The 20,007-nt window shown below is 35.3% G+C and overlaps 2 protein-coding genes across 4 annotated transcripts; one reads left to right on the forward strand and one right to left on the reverse strand.

Moving 5' to 3' along the window:
• Window positions 1-382: 382 nt before the first annotated feature.
• On the reverse strand, window positions 383-16,364 carry LOC110702000 (probable RNA polymerase II transcription factor B subunit 1-1). Of its 3 annotated transcripts, none has more exons than XM_021879635.1 (20): window positions 16,001-16,364; window positions 15,825-15,903; window positions 13,710-13,768; window positions 13,110-13,182; window positions 11,126-11,234; window positions 10,881-10,956; window positions 10,617-10,715; window positions 9,303-9,347; window positions 8,203-8,259; window positions 7,945-8,100; window positions 7,784-7,849; window positions 7,462-7,591; window positions 7,283-7,339; window positions 7,063-7,187; window positions 6,786-6,977; window positions 6,567-6,680; window positions 4,699-4,776; window positions 3,994-4,041; window positions 1,697-1,765; window positions 383-1,062 (listed from the first exon to the last, which is right to left on the reverse strand). In XM_021879635.1, the coding sequence occupies exons 1-20, from the start codon at window positions 16,085-16,087 to the stop codon at window positions 982-984; spliced, it is 1,800 nt and encodes a 599-aa protein (XP_021735327.1). In that variant the 5' UTR covers window positions 16,088-16,364; the 3' UTR covers window positions 383-981. The 3 variants fall into 3 exon arrangements, with proteins under 3 accessions (XP_021735327.1, XP_021735326.1, XP_021735328.1); XM_021879634.1 differs by having other exon boundaries at window positions 7,063-7,190; window positions 16,001-16,363; XM_021879636.1 differs by lacking the exons at window positions 383-1,062; window positions 1,697-1,765; window positions 3,994-4,041; window positions 4,699-4,776 and adding an exon at window positions 4,798-6,300 and having other exon boundaries at window positions 7,063-7,190.
• Window positions 16,365-17,086: 722 nt separating this feature from the next.
• LOC110701849 (protein DETOXIFICATION 41-like) lies at window positions 17,087-19,809 on the forward strand. Its single transcript, XM_021879463.1, has 8 exons — window positions 17,087-17,642; window positions 17,737-18,281; window positions 18,359-18,445; window positions 18,537-18,593; window positions 18,721-18,959; window positions 19,103-19,221; window positions 19,304-19,390; window positions 19,524-19,809. Exons 1-8 carry the CDS (start codon window positions 17,322-17,324, stop codon window positions 19,599-19,601), a joined length of 1,533 nt encoding a protein of 510 aa, XP_021735155.1. The 5' UTR covers window positions 17,087-17,321; the 3' UTR covers window positions 19,602-19,809.
• Window positions 19,810-20,007: the final 198 nt, after the last annotated feature.

Raw genomic sequence — 20,007 nt, forward strand, 5'->3', positions numbered from 1 at the left:
CCACCTCGCAACAAGATGGGCAAGCGTACTAACTTTATGAATAATAACTTTAACAAAGATTTAAAGATCAGGGCTAGAACAGGCAAAGTGGTCGTCTTCTACAACAGCAACTGAATTAAATCCTTAGTCCTATTGGTCTTTTGGCATGTTCAAACAAATGGGCTAAAATTTAGTTTAGGAAATGAAAAATTCAAAAGTGATAAAAAGCATACGGAGTACATCATAACTATTGCTGATTGATTAAAACTAATTCACAGTGAATACTACTTTATTGTACATTGTGTTACAAATTCATAGTTTCTCCGTTTTTTTTTTACTAGAATTATTTCATTTATCACCCTTGTCAATACGTAAATTTAACTATCAATACCTTTAATACACGTAAAAAATATAACAAATAGATTTAATAATGGGTATTCATAAATGGTGAATACAAAGAAAAGAGAAGGGATAGGGGATGGAGGTTGGACGAGACGGCTTCGCAAACTCTGTATCATTGTCGTCAGATTGTTGCAGACACTGTGGAGGGTGAATTGGTGATTCGATTAACAATCTCCAAACGGCGGAGCAGTTTTTGGAAATAGCTACACCAATCCTACATGAATTGTCGAAAAATACTCTGTATAAATTCTTCCATTTAGCAGTACATCTGAAAAATTTCCCCTGAGCTTCACATGATCAGAACCAATACAATTATAGCATAGGTTAGCTCCCACTGACATTTTCCGCTTCAACAATGTTAACTCTTCAACAGTCCAACCCAAAAAAACATTTAATGATACTTATACTACACAAAATTCTTTCTAAGACCTTATGAAACTACTATCTCACAAGCCAAAATTGTAGTTTCAGAAATGATTGAACGCATATCTACAGCATATAATCGTGCGACAAAATTGTTACATGTAAATCGAGATTACATTAAAAAGAATGCAGTAAATTGGAACTTGGGTTCCATGTCAACAAGGAATAGATACATCTTTAGATGGTACCATTTAATCCACTCTTTGCCCTCCTCTTTTGCAAGTTTGCATCATAATGTGCAAAAGCAGCATCCAAAGCCTGCATGCAAATAAGTTGACACAATCAAAAAACAAATTACAAGAATTATTCAGATTCAAGAATTCTCCATCCAGCTTTTTTTCAAGTATATTCAACAACATATAATAGAATATGATTCACATCATATAAACATAGTAATCATCAGAAGACCACGAGTAATAGAATATGTGTTCAGGTTGTTGGATGTAAAGTATTAATGGGATGTAGAGTATTAATCTGTAAAATTTCAGGAATTCTCAGTGCTAGCCTGATGGGCAATGGTTTGGTGCCAGTTGTGTCACTGTAGCCTTTATCTTCTCCAAATAACAGGTATAAGTTTCCTTTACATAGTAGTATGTGAACATAATTTCAGAAAAGGATAACCATAAACAGAACTTCAAAATGGATCTATCTAGCCTAAAACCATTCATTGCCATTCTGTATCATAATGTGCAATAGCAGCACCTATGGTTTGCATGTGACATGTTGCCCTCCTTAGAATGCTCGGTGCACGGGCACGCGTGTGTCTCCACAGAAACTATATCATGCAATAACAGGAGTATGACAAGCAAATTGGACTAAACTCTGTGTGTGTGTCTCTCCTCAGAAACTATATCATCTAATAATAAGAGTACGACAAGCAAATTGAACTAACCTGGACCATTGGCTGAACTAGAAGTGAGATTTGATGTCTGAGATCCGACGGCACAGACTCCTTAATTTGCTGCAAATAGCGGCAAAAGTTATGTAAAGATTAAATCCACTATTTGCTTGAAATTAAATAACGAAAGTCAGGGATCAATTCACATGCAAATAATGGCTCAATCTAGCAATCTCCCCAAACAGGCAACGGGGTCCCATCATCAGAGCCGCTCTTTACTTTATTGTTGCAAAGTAGTAAGCAATAATGGGGATATGCATCAACTATGTAACCACCATTGGTAAGAGACCTCAAGCACTAAAATGAAGGTCCACGGAAACAGAAGATCATATGTCAAGATGACATTGCCCATAGCTCAATCAATCACCATATAGTTTTTCAAAAAACCACAGCTCAGTACCAATTCAATCAACTGAAAATGCAGACACTATAGCTACTATATCTCAAGTTTATTACCCCTTCCCCAGAGTTTTCAATATTTGGACACAAAGTAAATATTAATAAGTTATAGTACAAGTTAGCTAGGTACTTTTACCATAACTTAGCTAGGTACATATACAATGATTCAAATATTTCCGATTAATGTATTTGTTTGATTACTTGATTCTACTATTCTTTATACAAAAAAATTTCTCATGGAGTCACAGGCATTTCAGAAACTATGGGTTTAGGTTGTGTACATCAGAATCATCCAAATTCCAATAGTTATCCCTCTTAAAGAGTACAAGGATAACTAGTTTGGAGTAGTAATAATAATAAATAATAAAAAAAAAAAAAAAAAAAAAAAAAACCTTGTTAGTAAGCAAATGATACGTAAATGTTATTGTTTAGCAGCAAAATATAAATGAGTACTTTATTTCTTGTCTGTATATTGAAATGATACAAAAAAAAAATGTAAAATCTCATTTTTCTAACCAATCAACAAACTAGTCGTTATAATGAGGAAAAATCATCAGCTTCTAAGCATCAATACAAGGGGCAGGGGCACTTTAGGTAGTACCGTAGTAGCATTAATAAGATAGATACTCATAGGGTAAGCATCATATGTAGAGGCCGTAGAGCAAATAAGAAAGCGTAAAGGCAAGCGACTTCTGAATATTTCTTTAGCTTTTAGATCAATAATTGAGAGAGAATCAAGCCTCATAAAATCTTCAATATTTTTAACCTGTGTTTTCCAGATTATACCACCTTCTTCTTCACTTAGATTCTACATTGACGGTGTCTAAGCTATGTGGATTTTTAGCATCAACAGCTCCCCCCCCCCCCCCAAAAAAAAAAAAAAAAAAAAAAAAAAAAAAACCAACACCAAAGCTTTATTCCCAAAAGGATGGGGTACACTCTATGAACCAAGAATCTATCTCATCTTCTCATGTGGTCATTGACAAAGACCCTCTTCCTCCATTCAGTTTTATGCAATTCTACATGCTCTTGCAAATACACTTTCTTCATATCTTTTCTAATCCCCCCAAAGTCATTTTTGGTTTCCCCCTGCTTCCTTAGAAATCTCCAATCATCCCAACCCTCCAACTTGACATCTTACATCCCCAAACCAATGCAGACATGGTAGTCTATTCTCCCTTATAATATTCTTATCAGCTTTCCTCCAAACATCAAAAGTCTTCATTTTTATCCCAAAAGGTGTCCCCACACATCCATCTCAACATATTGCTACACCCTTCTTAGAATGCTCCTTAAATGCCCAACATCTGACTTGTATAAAAAACTAATAATGCCTCAGTCTAATTGTTGGTTATCCTGTTAAATTTTCCTCTTAATCATAGTGGTGTTTCATTATCACACAATTATTAAGTTGGCACTCTCCATCTGAGTCAACCAGACTTGTGTAAAATCAATCCAAGGTACTTAAAACATCACAAATGAGGTAGCTGTTTACCTCAGTTCTTCCCCCACCCTCACCCTCACCCCATCCCACCAATACAAAGATGACACTCCATGTACCTAGTTTTACCCTGACCTAACCTAGCCTTAAATTGTCAAGACTCTAAACTGTGTCTCCATCGCTTCAGCTTAGCATTACCATAGCTCATCTAACAATACGATAATATTATTGTATTGATGAACAATAGAAATCATTAATCAATTCAGCTCAATTTATTTTGAAAGCATTAATACAACTTATACAGAGTTCTATAATAAGCATTAAAACTCTAACTCGTTGACTTTGAGCCTGCTCTGGTTCATAAATAACTCTAGCTCTGGAAAGGTGGTTTGAACGTAAACAAGAAATCAGAAGTAATGGTAGAAAGCAAAAGGCGAGAAGGATTTGTCACCTGTAGCTTTGGATATATCTGAGCCATCGCGTCTTTCAATCTATCAACCTGTAATAGAAACAAGAGAAGCAATCTCAGCTTTACCATAATAAAATGACACATTTTAACACCAATCCAATCTCATGCAGGAACTCATTATTTCAGTTTAAAACTGTACATATACAATAACAATGATCCTTGCCAAATTCCAGTTTGTCAGTTCCATTCCTGGATTTCAAGAGATCAAGTTCTATCCTGCCTCGTTCATAACCAATTAAAAGCCCATATAACAAGGAAAATTCGCATATATGTCAAACTGGGACTAGGAAAAGAAAGAACCTTATCCAGTAGTAAGAGAAAATAGAATAAGATAAGCTCCCTTAGTTCTGAAAATATCTTTTCTGGTTAAAATTAATAATTTTGGTCTGGATCTAGAAATAGAGCAATTCTTATAAGACACATGACAAGCTGCAAACATTTGCAATATTATATCAACTGCTAAGTGCAATTATGCCTTGATCCTCTCAGTATTATAAGCTATTCATACACCACAATTGTCTGTAAGCTTAGGGCAGCCAGACATAGTAATCCAGTAAGAAAAAGCAGAGATGTTCTCCATTAACATAAATTAGCCTTTGAGTTCTTCAGAAATTGTTAAGAGTTTCAAGTAGGTAATAGTTATAATATCAAGTAGCTCTATGAATCAGTAATTGCAAGATAGTATACCTTTACAGAAAGATGTTCTGTTGTAATTGGATATGACGACCAGAAGTGCTTTAGCAGCTCCTGAATGGATGTCCAATGCTGAAAAGAATGGTGATGCAAATAGTAGCATAAACACCAATAAAAAAAAATCCAGAACCCAAATATGCCACATAAACACATAAAGACCATGATTATAATTACAATGATACATGAAGATTGACATGCAAATTATCTTTTTTGATTGAAACCAACCAAGTTAGAATAATTGCTTTACCTGACCATTAAAAAATGTTATAAAATAAAGCAACCCACCAAGCTCATAACCTACTTAATTTCTTATGACTACTCAGGATATAGATGTATATCACAAAGTATAAAAAAGCTAAAGGCGCATTGAAGCGAAAAGGGATCTGCAGCGCCTAGGTGCGCCTCAGGCGCGCCTTAGTGTGCCTCTTTGGAGTGAGGTGCACTGTATGGCCAGTTAAAAAAAAGTGGCTGAAGTTTGGTTCAGGTGCGCCTCGGTTGCGCCTAACCAAAATCGCCTCGCCTAGACCGTATTAAGCGCATACCCCTCATTGCCTTGCGCCTAAGCGCCTAAGGCACGCTTTTTAAGACACTGTATATCACAATCACATGACTTAACTCTCCTCCAAGCAAATACCCATATACAGTTAACATTTTGCTAGGAACTGACATGGCTTACAGCACTAACAATGGTGGAAAATAAGAAGAAAACGTTGATTAAAGTATTATGATGAGAATTACAGCAGTGCAAATGGTAATTCCACTTTCGAGAGGTGGATTCTCTCCTAATATGAGTTTTTGAGAGGCTCACTCTATCCCAATGACAAACCCACTCAATATTCAACATATGCTTATTCGGTTATTCTTCCTAATGAGGCCTATTTGTAGAAAATTCCTCCTAACAAACCTCTAGATTATTCCCCAAGTTACTAATAATAGACTGTGACTAACATGCCCTTCCCCCAAATATTAATTCCTTGCACATTTAACAGTATATATCCATATCGGTCCCCTTCTGGTGTCCTACCTTTCCTTGCAACCAAGACAAAACTTGGTGGCATAAATGTGTTTGGTTGGTGGATTAGAAACAAGAAAATGAAGGCAGAATGAAAGAAGAGAGAGGATGCGGGAAAAAGAGAGTCACACAGCTGATGGTCCACTAGCCAGAATACCGACTCTCATTGAAATTTGTGTATGAGGAGCAGCTAGACATTTTAATTATCTTACTAAGGTGTTTCCCAAATTTTTTGGTAAAGTATACTCACAAAATCGACGATTTAAAAAGTGTTTTATGACAAAATCCTGCAAAGGTCAACCATTTTTAGCATAACATAGATATGAACTTAGTAAATGGTCTACAAAGCTATAGAGGGCCCAGTAATAATAATCCAAACAGATAGATTTTATTTATATAAATAAAAAAGGGGATATAAATGAGTAGTGAAGGTAGAGGATAAACCTTTTGAGACCTGCTATCTAGGGTCTCCCAGAAAATCATTGACTGCCAATGTTTCCTATTAAGACTTTAGATTCATATCTCCACTGAGCACTAAGTTGGAAATGTTCTAATTTTCTCAACCTAGAAACCCCATTAGTTCCCTAAAAAAAAGCAACATGAATATCTGAATTTGTATAAGGTACAAGTCATTCAGCACTATAGATGTTTAATAATAGCATCACAAGAGAATTGAACAATGCAGATACATCATGATTGATAGCCTAAACTCATGCAATTTACCAATAAACAAGCAAAAGATTATTAATAGGTTTTTTTTTTTTTTTTTAAATTCCTTAGATGCAGCATATGGTCACATATTCTCGCAGACATGTAAAATATTATTAAGCCAAAAAGGAAATTTGCTTACATTTAACAAATCCTCCTTCGTCTTGCTGGGCAATCTATCCAGAACAGTTTCCCGATTATTTCCCCCAAGATTATACTTTGTACTAGATATACTATGGGTCAAACTGGCTAAAACCTGAGCAAGAGTAATAATACATCAAAAGTTCGTACGTGAACAGAAAAAACTATCCTTTCAAAAGCAGATGAAACAATGAGGAAAAACTACTGTAGATACACACACCTTAAAAGCAACTTCAGCTTTAATGATTGATGTCTGAAGTCCCACAGACTTGATATCAGACATGGATTCCCTCAAAGAACTATAAGCTTCCTGCGTGTTAATGTGGCAATTCACATGTCTAGCTCCAACAGCAGTGTCTCCCAGGGAATTCAGTGCATTGGCTTGTTGTGAATAGAAATAATCTCTAGGGTCCTGAAACAATATAAGAGATGATGGAGATTCAGTTTATTTATACATCTGATGTTGAAGATGATGGAGATGATGCAAATAAGCAAACCTTGATGCAAAGCGGAGCCACAGGGGGTTCACGAGGTGCTTGCAGATCCTCAATTTCTGTCATTCTACAAACTCTATTCAGTCGCTCTTGGTTATCGTTCATTTCGGTTGTATCATTGGCCAGCTCTACTGCAAACATCCATTTCCAGCTTAGATTGAGGGGAAGAAGAATATAATGGACAGTTTATACATTGAAATTGAAAGATGAAAAGCTCACTAACCTTTTTTCATCCGAGCAAGTGCCTCCGCAACAATTCGAGTGTCCCCAATCACCACATCTAGCATAAGTTCAACAATACAACGGGAAAAAGGTTATAAGCCTCAATTTTAGAGCAAAATTAGAGTTCTGCAGATTTTTACAGTTAGCTGGTCAGATCTTAGAAATTTGGAAGCCACTAACCTAGAGCTCTTCCCTCAAGAACAACAGCAGCATGTCGATTGAGATCCTGCGACAAGTTCCTCTTGTATTGGTCATAATGTGTCTGGGACTCTGCAACTTCTTTATTTCCATCTCGAGGATTTCCATGATCCTATTTAATAACAAGAGAAAAAGGGTAAGGAAATTCTAGTTTAAACAACTTTATTTTGTGGCAAATGCCTTCAGGTGCTTCCATAAAAATACAGAATTTAGGATATGTAGGCAATGGGTCCAAATTAGGATATATGTGAAGCTTAAAGAACAAGAGCAGAACTACTAAGGTGTACAATAATACTCAATATACCGGAAGGTGAGTGTAATCATCCCCTTGATCAGCTTCCATGTCTAATGTTGGATCAACCTTTCTTATCTGCACATTTCATTGCCAAAATTAGCGTCGAAACAGAGCTTATTTATGGAAGCATAAAGGAGCGAACAAAAGAGAATATATCCTCTCAAGACCACCTTTCTACGAGCTTCACTTGCTAGTATATAATCCTGCTTTAGAAAAACAGCAAGCTGCTCATCTTCAGCAGCTTCTGCTGCAGCAGCTATGGCATTCTTGGTGCTGTGAAGATATTCTGCTCTGCAGTATTTGGTCCAAAAGTCTTTCTCGGACATCTGATATTTAGGACAATAAATTGTACAAATTCAATTTATTTATACATTTAAAAGAGCAAATAACAAGTGCACAAAAAGTTTCGGGAAAATAAGAAAACCTACCCTTTTTGGCACATAAGTCAGAAAAGCCTGATGAACTGCTGGCTTCTCAGCAAAAATCTGACAGATTTCACAATAGATATACATTACCTTAACAGAAAAATCCACCAAGAACAAAAGTTACAGCTAATAAGGATGATGGTTATACAACGGTCATGAGAAGAAAAACAGTTGAAAAAGAGATGCTCGCTGGACTAATACTATTCAATTATAAACTCGCCTCCAACAGATACAGAAGGGGAGTAAGGTCAAAATACGCCAAAATTGTTACAGGTATGACAAACGCCAATTCTATATAATATTGTAACAGTGGAAACCTGAACCCCCCCCCCCCTATGAGCTCAACTCAGTCAAAGCCTGGTCTAAGGTTGATTTAATTGAAACCAATCCTAATTCTAGTAAGTCCAAGCTCAGGTTGGCTTGCCCTAAATCATTTTTCTTAATCATGAAGCCATGGAAAATTATTTGTAAGAAAATGTCTTTTTTGGGAATAAATTAGCATATAATATCCATAATTAATTCAAAACTTGAACCAAACATGATTATATTATGCATAAAAAAATGATTATATTAGTTATTTAAAGAAGATATTTTTACATAACTAAAAAAATCTTTTCTTTAAATAATAGTTCAAACTTCAAAATGATTTGGTGATTATTTTTTATTGAGAAATTGCCATATTCGGATATGTCTAGGGTACCTATTGTTTGTTTAGCAACATAATTTTTTCGCTCAAGGGGACTTTAAATAATTAGAGAGGGGGTAAGAACAAAGTACAGATATGGACCCTTTACTAGACACTAGCCTTAAACTACCAAGATAAAATTGAGTAATCAACCTAAGAAGTGTCTATGTGCAATTTAACTGGTTGTCTTGTTTATATCTTGTTTTCTTCTAGGACGGATTCGAGAAACTCAAGTACCATTGTAAATCTTGCGATAGAAGGAAAATGAACATCAAAAAATAAATAAATAAATAAAAGGCAAAGATCTCACTGCATGAATATGAAATAAAATAAGCCAGGAAAGTCTAATGTAAAGAAATCTTGGTAATTTGTATTCCAAAGTGTAATCAAGCAAAGAATAAGACGAATGAGGTAATACCTGATGAATGATTTCTGGTGTCAAGTTAAAGGTAACTTTATTTGTCTGAGAGGCAAAACAAGAAGAGAGAATTAACACATTGTTAAAAACAATAGTCTTAACAAGCAACAAAAAAGATAACAGAAGAACTAGTCAATGCATCATGCATGAGCAGTAAAAGGTATTATAACACTAAGCACTTTTTATAACATCCCACTTACAATCTTTTATTCGCAAAACCCAGATCTAGTAGATTAAGAAGGCAGCTACTCTGTAGGTTTTAAAGAATTTCAGAAAATTTTGGCATCATACTTTCTGCATTATGGACAGATAACAAGGTAACAATTTACTTCACTAGTTTAAACAAGTTTCATTCCACAATCACAGCAATAGAATCTAGTCATCTCATAAAGCACGATAAGGTGTCACCATATAGTAATCAAGACCAATTCTGAAGTATAAGCCTTTCCGTAATATAGCATCTCGGAACAGGATGGTGTCATACTTACAAACTATTCTAGTTAAGTTTGGCTTTAGAAATAAGAAAATGAGCAGAGAGTTGCAACTTCACAATCACGACAGAAGACTGTCTAAAATGCACATAATATAAACACCTATGAAGTTCTCTGCAGTAAAATAAGTTTAAGAACATATTTCTTGACATCCAGAAGACAATTTTTTATGACAATTATTTGCCTGAACATGGAAATAAATGATTCTCTAACATTCAATTCCCAAACTCAAATTCTCTGCCACATAAAAAATGCACTAGGAATACAATGAACAACTGCTTCACTCAAAAAAGGACAACAATGTGTCTCCATTAACTCCAAAACATTGTAGACAATGAAACCGTGAAGAATGATTGATTTTTCTATTGAGATAGAAAGATAGATAGTGATGCTCAAAAGTCAGAAATCATATCTATGGGTGAAGATGTGGTTGGCCTAGTCATGAGCTACAAAATCAGTTTGATCAAAATTCATCCAAAGGTCCACTTGAAATTAAATGAGTTCAGCTGAAAACAGCTAAGCTCTTCTAAAAATGATCATGAGAAAGCTCAAGCATAAGAATTAAAGAGAATATCTCACACAAAACCCTACTAAACCAGAGAAAAAAAATATATAGGTACTTCTAGAAAAGCCCAGCATAGAGTCCATAACCTCAAATCAATAATATGTGGTTCACTGTCTTTGTGAATACAGAGGTTGCAAAGAGTCCCCCGCCCTCCCCCAAAATAGCGTGCACATACACACTCTGTACCAATTCAACAAATCCAGCACATTCAACAGCTTATTTAGGGAGTGAGTGAGAGAAAGAGATTTCACACAGTACCCGACCATCAGTTAGTGGCTTGATGTCTGATATCATAGCACTTTTAAATCCCACTCGCTGGGTTGAAGATGATCTTTTGTTTCCACCATCTAACAATTTCTGCAGAGTATCATCAACAAGAAAAAAAAGAAAAGCTATTATTTTTTATTTTACCATATAAATCATGTTCACTAAGAGAGTGAAGATATGGAAAAAGTACTAGCTATTTGTGATATCAAGAATAACTGGTGAACATAGTCAAAATGACAAATTCTGTTGAGTTACCTTTCTAGTTGCCCAAAACTCATCCTCTGTCAAAATTTTACCAATTACCAACTGTTTATGAAGTTTCATAAGCTCACTGCAAAAAATAACCAATATCCATATTCAATAAACCTTGTGGGAACAAAACATAAGAAAATGAGGTTCCGTTGCTCTCGTCATGGTAATTTCCTGAACCAACGGGCCTTCATGGCTCCGATCAGTAAAAATGGAAATCCTTCGACATTTAAACACTGTTGGTCAGTTACCTGTCTTCTTGCAAAAGTTTTATTCGTCGCTCCATTTCTTCTGAACTTAATTGAGCAGGTCCTTCAGAATCCTTTTTGGGAACATCTGGGTGCTTCTCAAGGGCCTTGGCTGTTCACAATGTGTCATGCTAAATATCATCAGGACCAAAAACTTTAACCATACCCCTACGTTTAAAAAAAAAGGGATAGGAATTTCATGTCACAAAGTGAAGAATTACAAGCAACATCATTAATATTTAGGTCTTGGGAACTTGATTTGAGTATAATGTTGCACTAGTAGATTATGCTCTAGTAAGTTCTGGCAGAAAAATTGTAACCACACTAAATAAAAAAGGCAATCTTAACAGGGTAATAGTTATTCAAAGGCCTTGTTTGGTAAAGTGATGATAGATGAGATTCTAGCTTTTTAAGAGCAATTAGATGATTTAACCACAAATCAGCTACTTTTAGAGTTTGAAAAATAGATGATTGAAAGAGTTTTTAGAGTTCAATAATCTAATTTGAAAAGGCTGCTCGACCAACTTTTTGTAAGAGTTGTTTTAGTAATTTCCTACAATAAGCTATTTTGGTCTATGGTGTTTGGTAAAATAGATGACTTAAAGAGCTAGTTAAAGCGACTAATGCGACCAACTAGTCAAACTAGATATGTCGGCCAGTTACCAGCTAATTATCAACCAGGGTGTAAACCCATGTCTCATAAGAAGTGGTGGAATTAATGATGCAACTAGTTGACATTGATTGGCTTAGAATGCATATGTTACATTTATACAATGAGTGTACCATAACAGGAAGAAACTAGATAATCTAGCACATAAAAAATCTACTGATCAGGCAAAAAATCATTCTACAATCCATAGCATGACTAAAATTAAAAATTAGAATAAAGGTATAGCAAAAACCCCACAATTATATAGACTTCAAATGGCTGGAACACAGTGACAAGAGCACAATCAGAAAAAAAGATTGACTTCAAATTGGCTCAAATGACCAAACAACAAATCCTTCCACAAAACTCCGTATCCTATACCCCATGTCAAGCATAGATATTCTCATATAAATCTTTTATTCCCACTAACATCAGGACATCAACATAGACTAAGCAAAGATAGCTAAGAGAAAAATGCACTATGTTTAACACCAGCATTTCATCAATTTAGTATACACATGATATCTGAGAGTATCTAATGAACAGAAGACCTAGCAAAGTTCTACCTAGCAGCAAACTGTCCTGAATATTAGTATAGCTCAATAAGGGGGAAAAGACAACATAACCTAATTTGTCACTTGTGCTTCTTTGCAGATAGATATGTGCACACCAACTAGCGACTATTAGCTAGGTTCCAGAAAATAACACAGCAGAAATTCATATCCCTACCTTATAAAAAAGTGAGAAAATACTCTTATGAATAGTGCATGGACATTTATATCCCTAAAAATGTTCTTTTACATATTTACCCTTATTGAATTCAAAAGCCTTAAAATTGTCTCTTGAATCACCAAAATTGATTAATTATTTGTGTTTATTTCAATATTTAAAGCATTTTTTAGAGTTTAGACTCCATTTTTACACTCCATTTTTTACAAAATATGTGATTATATGATGACTTGTTTAATTTATTTAATTAGTCTCATCAATAAGTACTTAAAAATTACTGTGCAAATAGATATAATAAAAATATATACCATGCAAATATGCATAAGGCATAAAGACCACCAATAATAATTCTCCTTAAAGGGCTAGCCATCTGCGCACGTCGCGCGCGTAAGAATCCCTAGTACATGTAAAAATCGATCTTGCATCACATTTATAAGTCACAAAGTCACTCTTTGCAATGTTGCACCAATCATGCATGACATAGTTGGATTCACAAAGCAATAACAAACCTAAGTGGTGCTATAGACCAATTTTCAGCAAAATTCCTCAAAAGATAATGTCAGACACCGAAAAATATATAATTAATGTCATAGTTCAATTTTAACTTACTCACAAAATCCCGACACATATCTCTATCGCTGAAGTTCTCAAATTCAAATATATACCCTTCTGATCCTTCACCCTAGAAACAAAGATAACAACAAAATCAAACAATAAAGTTTCTGAGTTACATAGAACAACAGAGCCACTTTTATGCTGATAGAAAGAAGGCATGACTACTAGTTTAAGCTAATTGTATTAGCTGATTATTAAGTAGTAATAACTGAATTCAAACTCAAATTAAGGAGGTGTTTGGTTCACAAACTCTAGATGTGAGGTAGGGGTTTAGAATGGTTTAAGCCTATATCATGTGTTTGATTGATGATTTTAAATCTTTTAAACCCATACTATAAAACCCCAAGGTTTGATATTTAGAAATCTAGGGTGTGTGTGGGTGTGGGGTTGGGGTTGGCTCATACCAATACTTTCAAGTAACAAACCAATTCTAGAATTGAGCCAAAATCATGGTATTAAGAATTGAATTCCAAACCCATACTACATGAGTTTCATTCCTGATTCCAACCCTACACAACTCTACGAACCAAACACCCTCTAAGAAGTAAGAACACCAATCAAATTATTTAAAACAATAGATGGAAAAAACAGAACCTTCTTCAGCAAATTAAGTAGTGCCTGTTTACTTGATCCTTCTTTGGTGACTCTGTGAGCTGAATAAACAGGAAGGAAAACAATTAGTCAATCAAAGAGACATCCTTACAAAGCATAAGTCATCAAAGATATAAGATGATTGATTGCTAGAACCACGTTGAAATAACTATTACAATCTCTTACGTCGACAAAAAGATAATATGAAATCAAGTTCCAGCCTCCCAACTCACAAGGCCATGAGCCAAATATGACGTTAGCAGTAAGAGATAATAGCCATCCAGTAGTGCTGTCTATTTACATGCTTTGCCATCAAACATATAAAAGAACCAGGATACAAGAGCTCAGAAATAAATAACAGGTTAGCTAATAAAATAGATAATAGACATTCTCCAAATTAGTTATTATATAGCTCTTGGATGCTGACCCTAAAAGGGCTCCACTGAGTGAATTTGAATAGCTAAATGGACCTTAAGAAATATTTCCTAGGCAAAGGTGGGTTTGAAAATATTTAAATGTGCATAAGAACAGCTTCATTAGCGGTTGGAGGTGCTTGGAACCTTGAACGGTTGAAAAATGCTGCTAGTTTGGGCCATTTGGCTGCTATAGAGGTCGGTGATGATCCTAGTAGCACCATCTTAGCAGAGACCCCAGAGACCGACAATCATCTTCTGTAACTTGTATCTACAGTCAAGCATGTATTTCTGGTAAATCGAGTGGTCATAGGTTAAGACTTACTTCCTCCGTTCTTTTTTACTTGACCCGCTTTGACTTTTACACTATTCACCACCCCTTCTTTGACCATGTTTTGTGAATAATATGTAAGGAAAAACATATTTATGTTGATCATTTTGAATTGGTCTCAATAAGAACTATCATAATATATAACTTTTATATTTTTTAATTTTGGTGAATTAAAGTTATTAACTGTTAAAGTTTTGCATTGGCAAGCGTGATAAGAGAAACAGGTCAAGTAAAAAAGAACAGAGGAAGTACTATATATCTGACCTTAATGATAAGAAGGAACGTCTAAAACATTTCATCGCCTTTTTAATATTGAAGGAGTTTCACGCTTTGTGCTTTAAAATCCTCGACAGTTGTAACCATGTGTTGAAAGTTTACTTACTATTAGCTATGAGCTTTTAGTGTTGCATATATAGGATACTAGGAAATAGGTTCTCTTAGCCCTTACAAAAAAATATGCCCCAAAATAAAGTTCAACAAGCTCTAATGGTCTTAGTTACAAGCACAATTATCACCAAAACTTGTCTTGAAAGCATGATTTACTAAATGTGCTTTTATGACCCCCTTACTAATCAAATCACTTTACTTAATGACCACATATAAGGAATGCGAAATCAAGTGCTATTTCCAGCCTCCCTCACAAACCAACAATGGAAATTGATGAGGTTATGTAAAAATCACATGAATATTCAGTAAAAATAAATTGGGGGTATCCTCAATACATTTATTTTTTTTAATCATATCTATTTGAATCAATCTATGTCCCTGATTAATGTACAATAATTCCTTCATGATTTCATAGCAATTCCAACACTTCTAACTCCCATAGCCTTTGAGTATGAAAATCCCTGATTAATGTACAATAATTCCTTCATGATTTCATAGCAATTCCAACACTTCTAACTCCCATAGCCTTTGAGTATGAAAATCTACAGCTCTCTCTAATTGAACCCTAGGGAATTCAAGTTATCAAGAACTCAATTATTAACCTAAGAAACATTACATACACTGATACATATCGTACTCTCAACCTCACGACACTAAATACAGCCAGCCATTTCTAGCACACACTATCAAGGACAAATAAAAGTCAGAAGCAATATAGAACATATCAAAAACCCTCATCTTCATCGCACCCTACTCAGTTTGCGCGATTAACATATTAGCCCTACTAACCTCAATATTGCTTCTCATTTAATTACTACAGCTCATAAGAACCAAAACCCAATTCTCAAGCCCCCAATTAACATCAAGAATACCATTGGTACAACTAACTCTAGACGTAATCAGTAACATAATAAACAGAATTCTGTCACAAAACTATTAATAAATCATTCACTCATTACTCAATCAAACAAAAACCAATTGTCGTACCTTTAATGGAATTGAAACGAACTCGAAGCTTCGTTCCAGAAGTGGGATCATTGGGGGCAAAAACAAACTCATCCATAGTCTGCAACAAGAAACAAAAACATTATACATTCAAAAATCAACCGATTACAAAACTCAAATTGGGAAAAAAAACCCAGAAAAATTATGAATTTGAATACCATCTTCAATACTCCAGGGTTTCCAGGGGCCTTCGGAGAAACCTTATACTTTGCACGCTTCACCAACATCTCACCACCAGACCCCATCTTTGATTCAATTCGATCAAAAAAAAATTCAATTAGTTTGAAACCCTTCGAATTTCAATTGGGTAATGTATAGTTTTATCAAATCAAAAAAATCAATTGAATTAAAATATAATGAAAATGGAGAATTTGGGTGGAAAATTCGGTCAGAAATCATGAATATCGGTAATCTATTCTAAATTGAGCAGTTTCATGTGTAAAATAGAGTCCTCTTAATAGAGAGTGTGTGTGTGTGTGTTTTTTTGCAGTTGTTTTAAGCTAGCGTTTGCAAAAAGGCTAGAAATAATTGGAGATTTTGGTTACTTTTTCAAAGGAAGGAAACTACTTGCTTAGGAAAATTCTAGAATGGTTCCTTAAAAGAAAAACCGTCATAAATTATACAATTACGAGTATTAATTTATTAGAAATGATTTGTTTTAGGAATACCTTGAATATGGTTAGATGATTTGGTTTTTACCTACGAATAGAGACACCTATGCTGACCTTGAAAAGTGATCGATATAATATAACCCTTTCTAATGCCTAAGTCATCGTGCTAGAGAGAAGATATGTGTTCGATCTAGGCCTCTTAGTGTACAAGTGTAGTGTGAAAATGTGAAATGGCGTAACTTTCTAGTTCCTTTAGCGAGGGAACCTAGCTATGACTGTAATGGTTTGTATATTTGTGAAGGAGAATCACAAGAATTGAAGATTAGGTTGATTTTTAGTTACTTGTGAAACAAAAACATAAGAATAGATCATAATCAAATATAGATTTTGAGCTACTTCATTCTTATAAGTCCAATGAATAACATCATTGATCAATTTTTTGTTATTACTGATATGGAGAAAAGAAATACAAGCATTAAAGTTACTCCACGATTTTACTTTTTTGGGTGTAGAGAGCGTCACAAGGCAATAATGTAGACGAGAATGATCCTACATGTCCAAGTCTTGGGTACCGCCCATAAAACTTTGACATGTGCACGAGGGAACGAAGGTAAATAATAAAAATGCATAGCTAACTTGGAAGATGAAGAACAGTAGTTGGTGTATCCCTTTGTTAAGAAAATGCGTAGAATGGTAGTTGCGCACATTATTACATCTAATGATCTAAGATACATTTTCACCTTTTGACATTATTTATAAGAATTCATGCACACTTCTTTAAATTTGATAAAAACAAGTAAATCAAACATTAGTATTCCACCAAACTTTGACTGATCACTTCACACTTCATAGTGATCAGTTACATTTCATGGGCTCATCAACAAGAGGAGAGGAGTACCAGACGTTGTTGCTTGGGTTAGACTCCCATTCACGAATCCCGGACCTGTCTTCTGATGTAATCGAAGAGTTCTTGGCCCACAAACCAGTGGCTGCGAGGTGGTGGACTCGCCTCATTGCTTGGGAGTCGAGGCTTTTGTGGATCCTCTCTGGAGCTTCCATTGTAGTGTCTATCTTTAACTACATGCTTACTTTTGTCACACTCATGTTTACTGGTCATTTGGGTGCCTTGGAGCTTGCTGGTGCCTCGGTTGCTACTGTTGGGATTCAAGGCCTTGCTTATGGAATCATGGTATGTATCATTTTGCATTAGCTAATTGTCTAGGATTATCAATAATTTTAGTTTGAGTTGTAATTTTTCCTATGTTTGATTCTATGTTTCGCAGTTGGGAATGGCTAGTGCAGTACAAACAGTGTGTGGACAAGCCTATGGTGCAAAGAAATACTCGTCGATGGGGATCATATGCCAAAAGGCGATCATACTTCATCTAGGAGCAGCCATACTCTTGACCTTCTTGTACTGGTTCTCAGGTTCTGTCCTCAAAGCCATAGGTCAATCAGAGAGCATAGCGGAGCAAGGACAGATTTTTGCACGCGGTATAATCCTTCAGTTATATGCATTTGCTATAAGCTGTCCGATGCAGAGGTTCCTTCAAGCTCAAAATATTGTCAACCCTTTAGCATACATGTCGGTTGGAGTGTTCTCATTGCATATACTCTTCACTTGGTTGGTTGTCGAAGTTTGGGACTATGGACTTCTTGGGGCTGCTCTTACTCTGAGTATCTCCTGGTGGATTTTAGTCATTGTGAATGCGCTTTACATAATTTTCAGTCCTAAGTGTAAGGAGAGTTGGACTGGACTCTCTGTCAAGGCTTTCACAGGAATTTGGCCTTACTTTAAGCTTACAGTTGCTTCTGCTGTCATGTTATGGTAAGTGATTATCTGCTTGCAAAATGTTTGATTTTTTTGCTTAGTTTTAGTCTAACTCGTCGCTTTCTGACATACAGCTTAGAGATATGGTACAACCAAGGATTGGTGCTTATATCAGGGCTCTTATCTAATCCCACAATATCACTAGACTCGATTTCTATATGGTAACATAGTTGATAACATATAAATTACAGTCTTGAGTATTAATTTTTCATCTGGTTTTTGTTTTATGTCTAATATTCCTCTGCATTCCAGCATGTCTTACTTGAACTGGGACATGCAGTTTATGTTAGGACTAGCTGCAGCAGCCAGGTAATCAGCTGAACTAGTCTAGCCGAAATTTATGCTTACACCTTTTCAGTAAAATTTAGGAAAACTGTTATACTAGTATTATTTTTATGTTTTTGTCTGACTACTATATGGTTGTATGATCATACAGTGTAAGAGTGAGTAACGAGCTAGGAGCAGCACATCCATCAGTAGCAAAATTCTCGGTGCTGGTAGTGAATGGGACTAGTATACTAATTAGTATAGTGTTCAGTGCTGTTGTGTTGATATTCAAAGTTGCATTAAGCAAGGCTTTTACCACTGACTCTGAGGTTATAGCAGCTGTATCTGACTTAACTCCTTTGCTCGCCATCTCGGTTCTCTTGAATGGCATTCAGCCTATCCTCTCTGGTAAAGAAAAACATATGAAATAAACCATTTCCTCCCCAAAGCAAATTTCTTACCTGAAGATGTCCAAAGCATGTAGAATATATGCAAGTAACATTAAATTTTATTAAATTGTTAACTTCTTTGTGTTTGAAAATATTTTTCAGGGGTGGCAATTGGGAGTGGATGGCAAGCTCTTGTGGCATATGTGAATCTAACAACATATTACATTATCGGTCTACCAATTGGCTGTGTACTGGGCTTCAAGACGAGCTTAGGAGTTGCAGTAAGTATCAATCGGTTGTTACGTTGTCCCCCATTCGTAGGACTATTAGTTACATTAAAACAATCAACTCCGTAAATTTCAGGGGATATGGTGGGGGATGATCATTGGTGTTCTGTTACAAACTGTAACATTGATAATTCTGACTGCTCGAACCAACTGGAACACTGAGGTACAAAATATATATAGGACAAGTGAATATTATTATTTGACATTTCTTGTGTTTATTTATGTATCATAAGTTGAACTTTGTGTGCATTTGTCATTGAAATCATGACAGCTAGTCTTTTTGCATAATTAAACAGGTTGACAAGGCGATTGAACGTTTAAGGAACTCAGCAAATGAAGAGACGACAGCTCTAATCTTGGAGAACACTACATAATTAGCACAATTTTGGCTTTCGCGGAACAATAAATAAACAGTTTTGTCTAGTTTGTTTGTCCACACATTCGTTCTCATGTCATATTCAACTAATCAACTGGGTGACTTTAAGGAGTGAAAGTGACTATTTCACAAATTTTCAACACTTTTTATTTCGGACAACTTTACTCTATCAACAATATAACCAAATATCAAGGCTATTTTCAATATCATTTACCATTTGTATGATTAATTCCAGTTTAGCAGTAGCTTCATTGTCTCATTGGTAATGATTTCTAATCCTGCATCACTAATAACTAAACGATCGACTAATCGAATCGATGGAGGTTGGTGTATACAAGAAGATTAGTTAACCTTTATCTAAGTCTATAGATGTGAACATAAATTATATCCGCACAAAGAAGAAT

This window comes from Chenopodium quinoa, unplaced genomic scaffold (assembly GCF_001683475.1).
Source record: "Chenopodium quinoa cultivar QQ74 unplaced genomic scaffold, ASM168347v1, whole genome shotgun sequence".
NCBI lineage: Eukaryota > Viridiplantae > Streptophyta > Magnoliopsida > Caryophyllales > Amaranthaceae > Chenopodium > Chenopodium quinoa.

Coding starts and splice junctions, on each gene's coding strand:
- LOC110702000 (XM_021879634.1), bottom strand. CDS start 16,087: ATGGGGTCTGGTGGTGAGATGTTGGTGAAGCGTGCAAAGTATAAGGTT. Junction 10,957..11,125: donor AAACTTTTGCAAGAAGACAG/GTAACTGACCAA, acceptor TATTTTTTGCAG/TGAGCTTATGAAACTTCATA. Junction 4,777..6,566: donor CGAAGGAGGATTTGTTAAAT/GTAAGCAAATTT, acceptor CATTCTTTTCAG/CATTGGACATCCATTCAGGA.
- LOC110701849 (XM_021879463.1), top strand. CDS start 17,322: ATGGGCTCATCAACAAGAGGAGAGGAGTACCAGACGTTGTTGCTTGGG. Junction 18,446..18,536: donor CTAGACTCGATTTCTATATG/GTAACATAGTTG, acceptor TCTGCATTCCAG/CATGTCTTACTTGAACTGGG. Junction 19,391..19,523: donor GAACCAACTGGAACACTGAG/GTACAAAATATA, acceptor ATAATTAAACAG/GTTGACAAGGCGATTGAACG.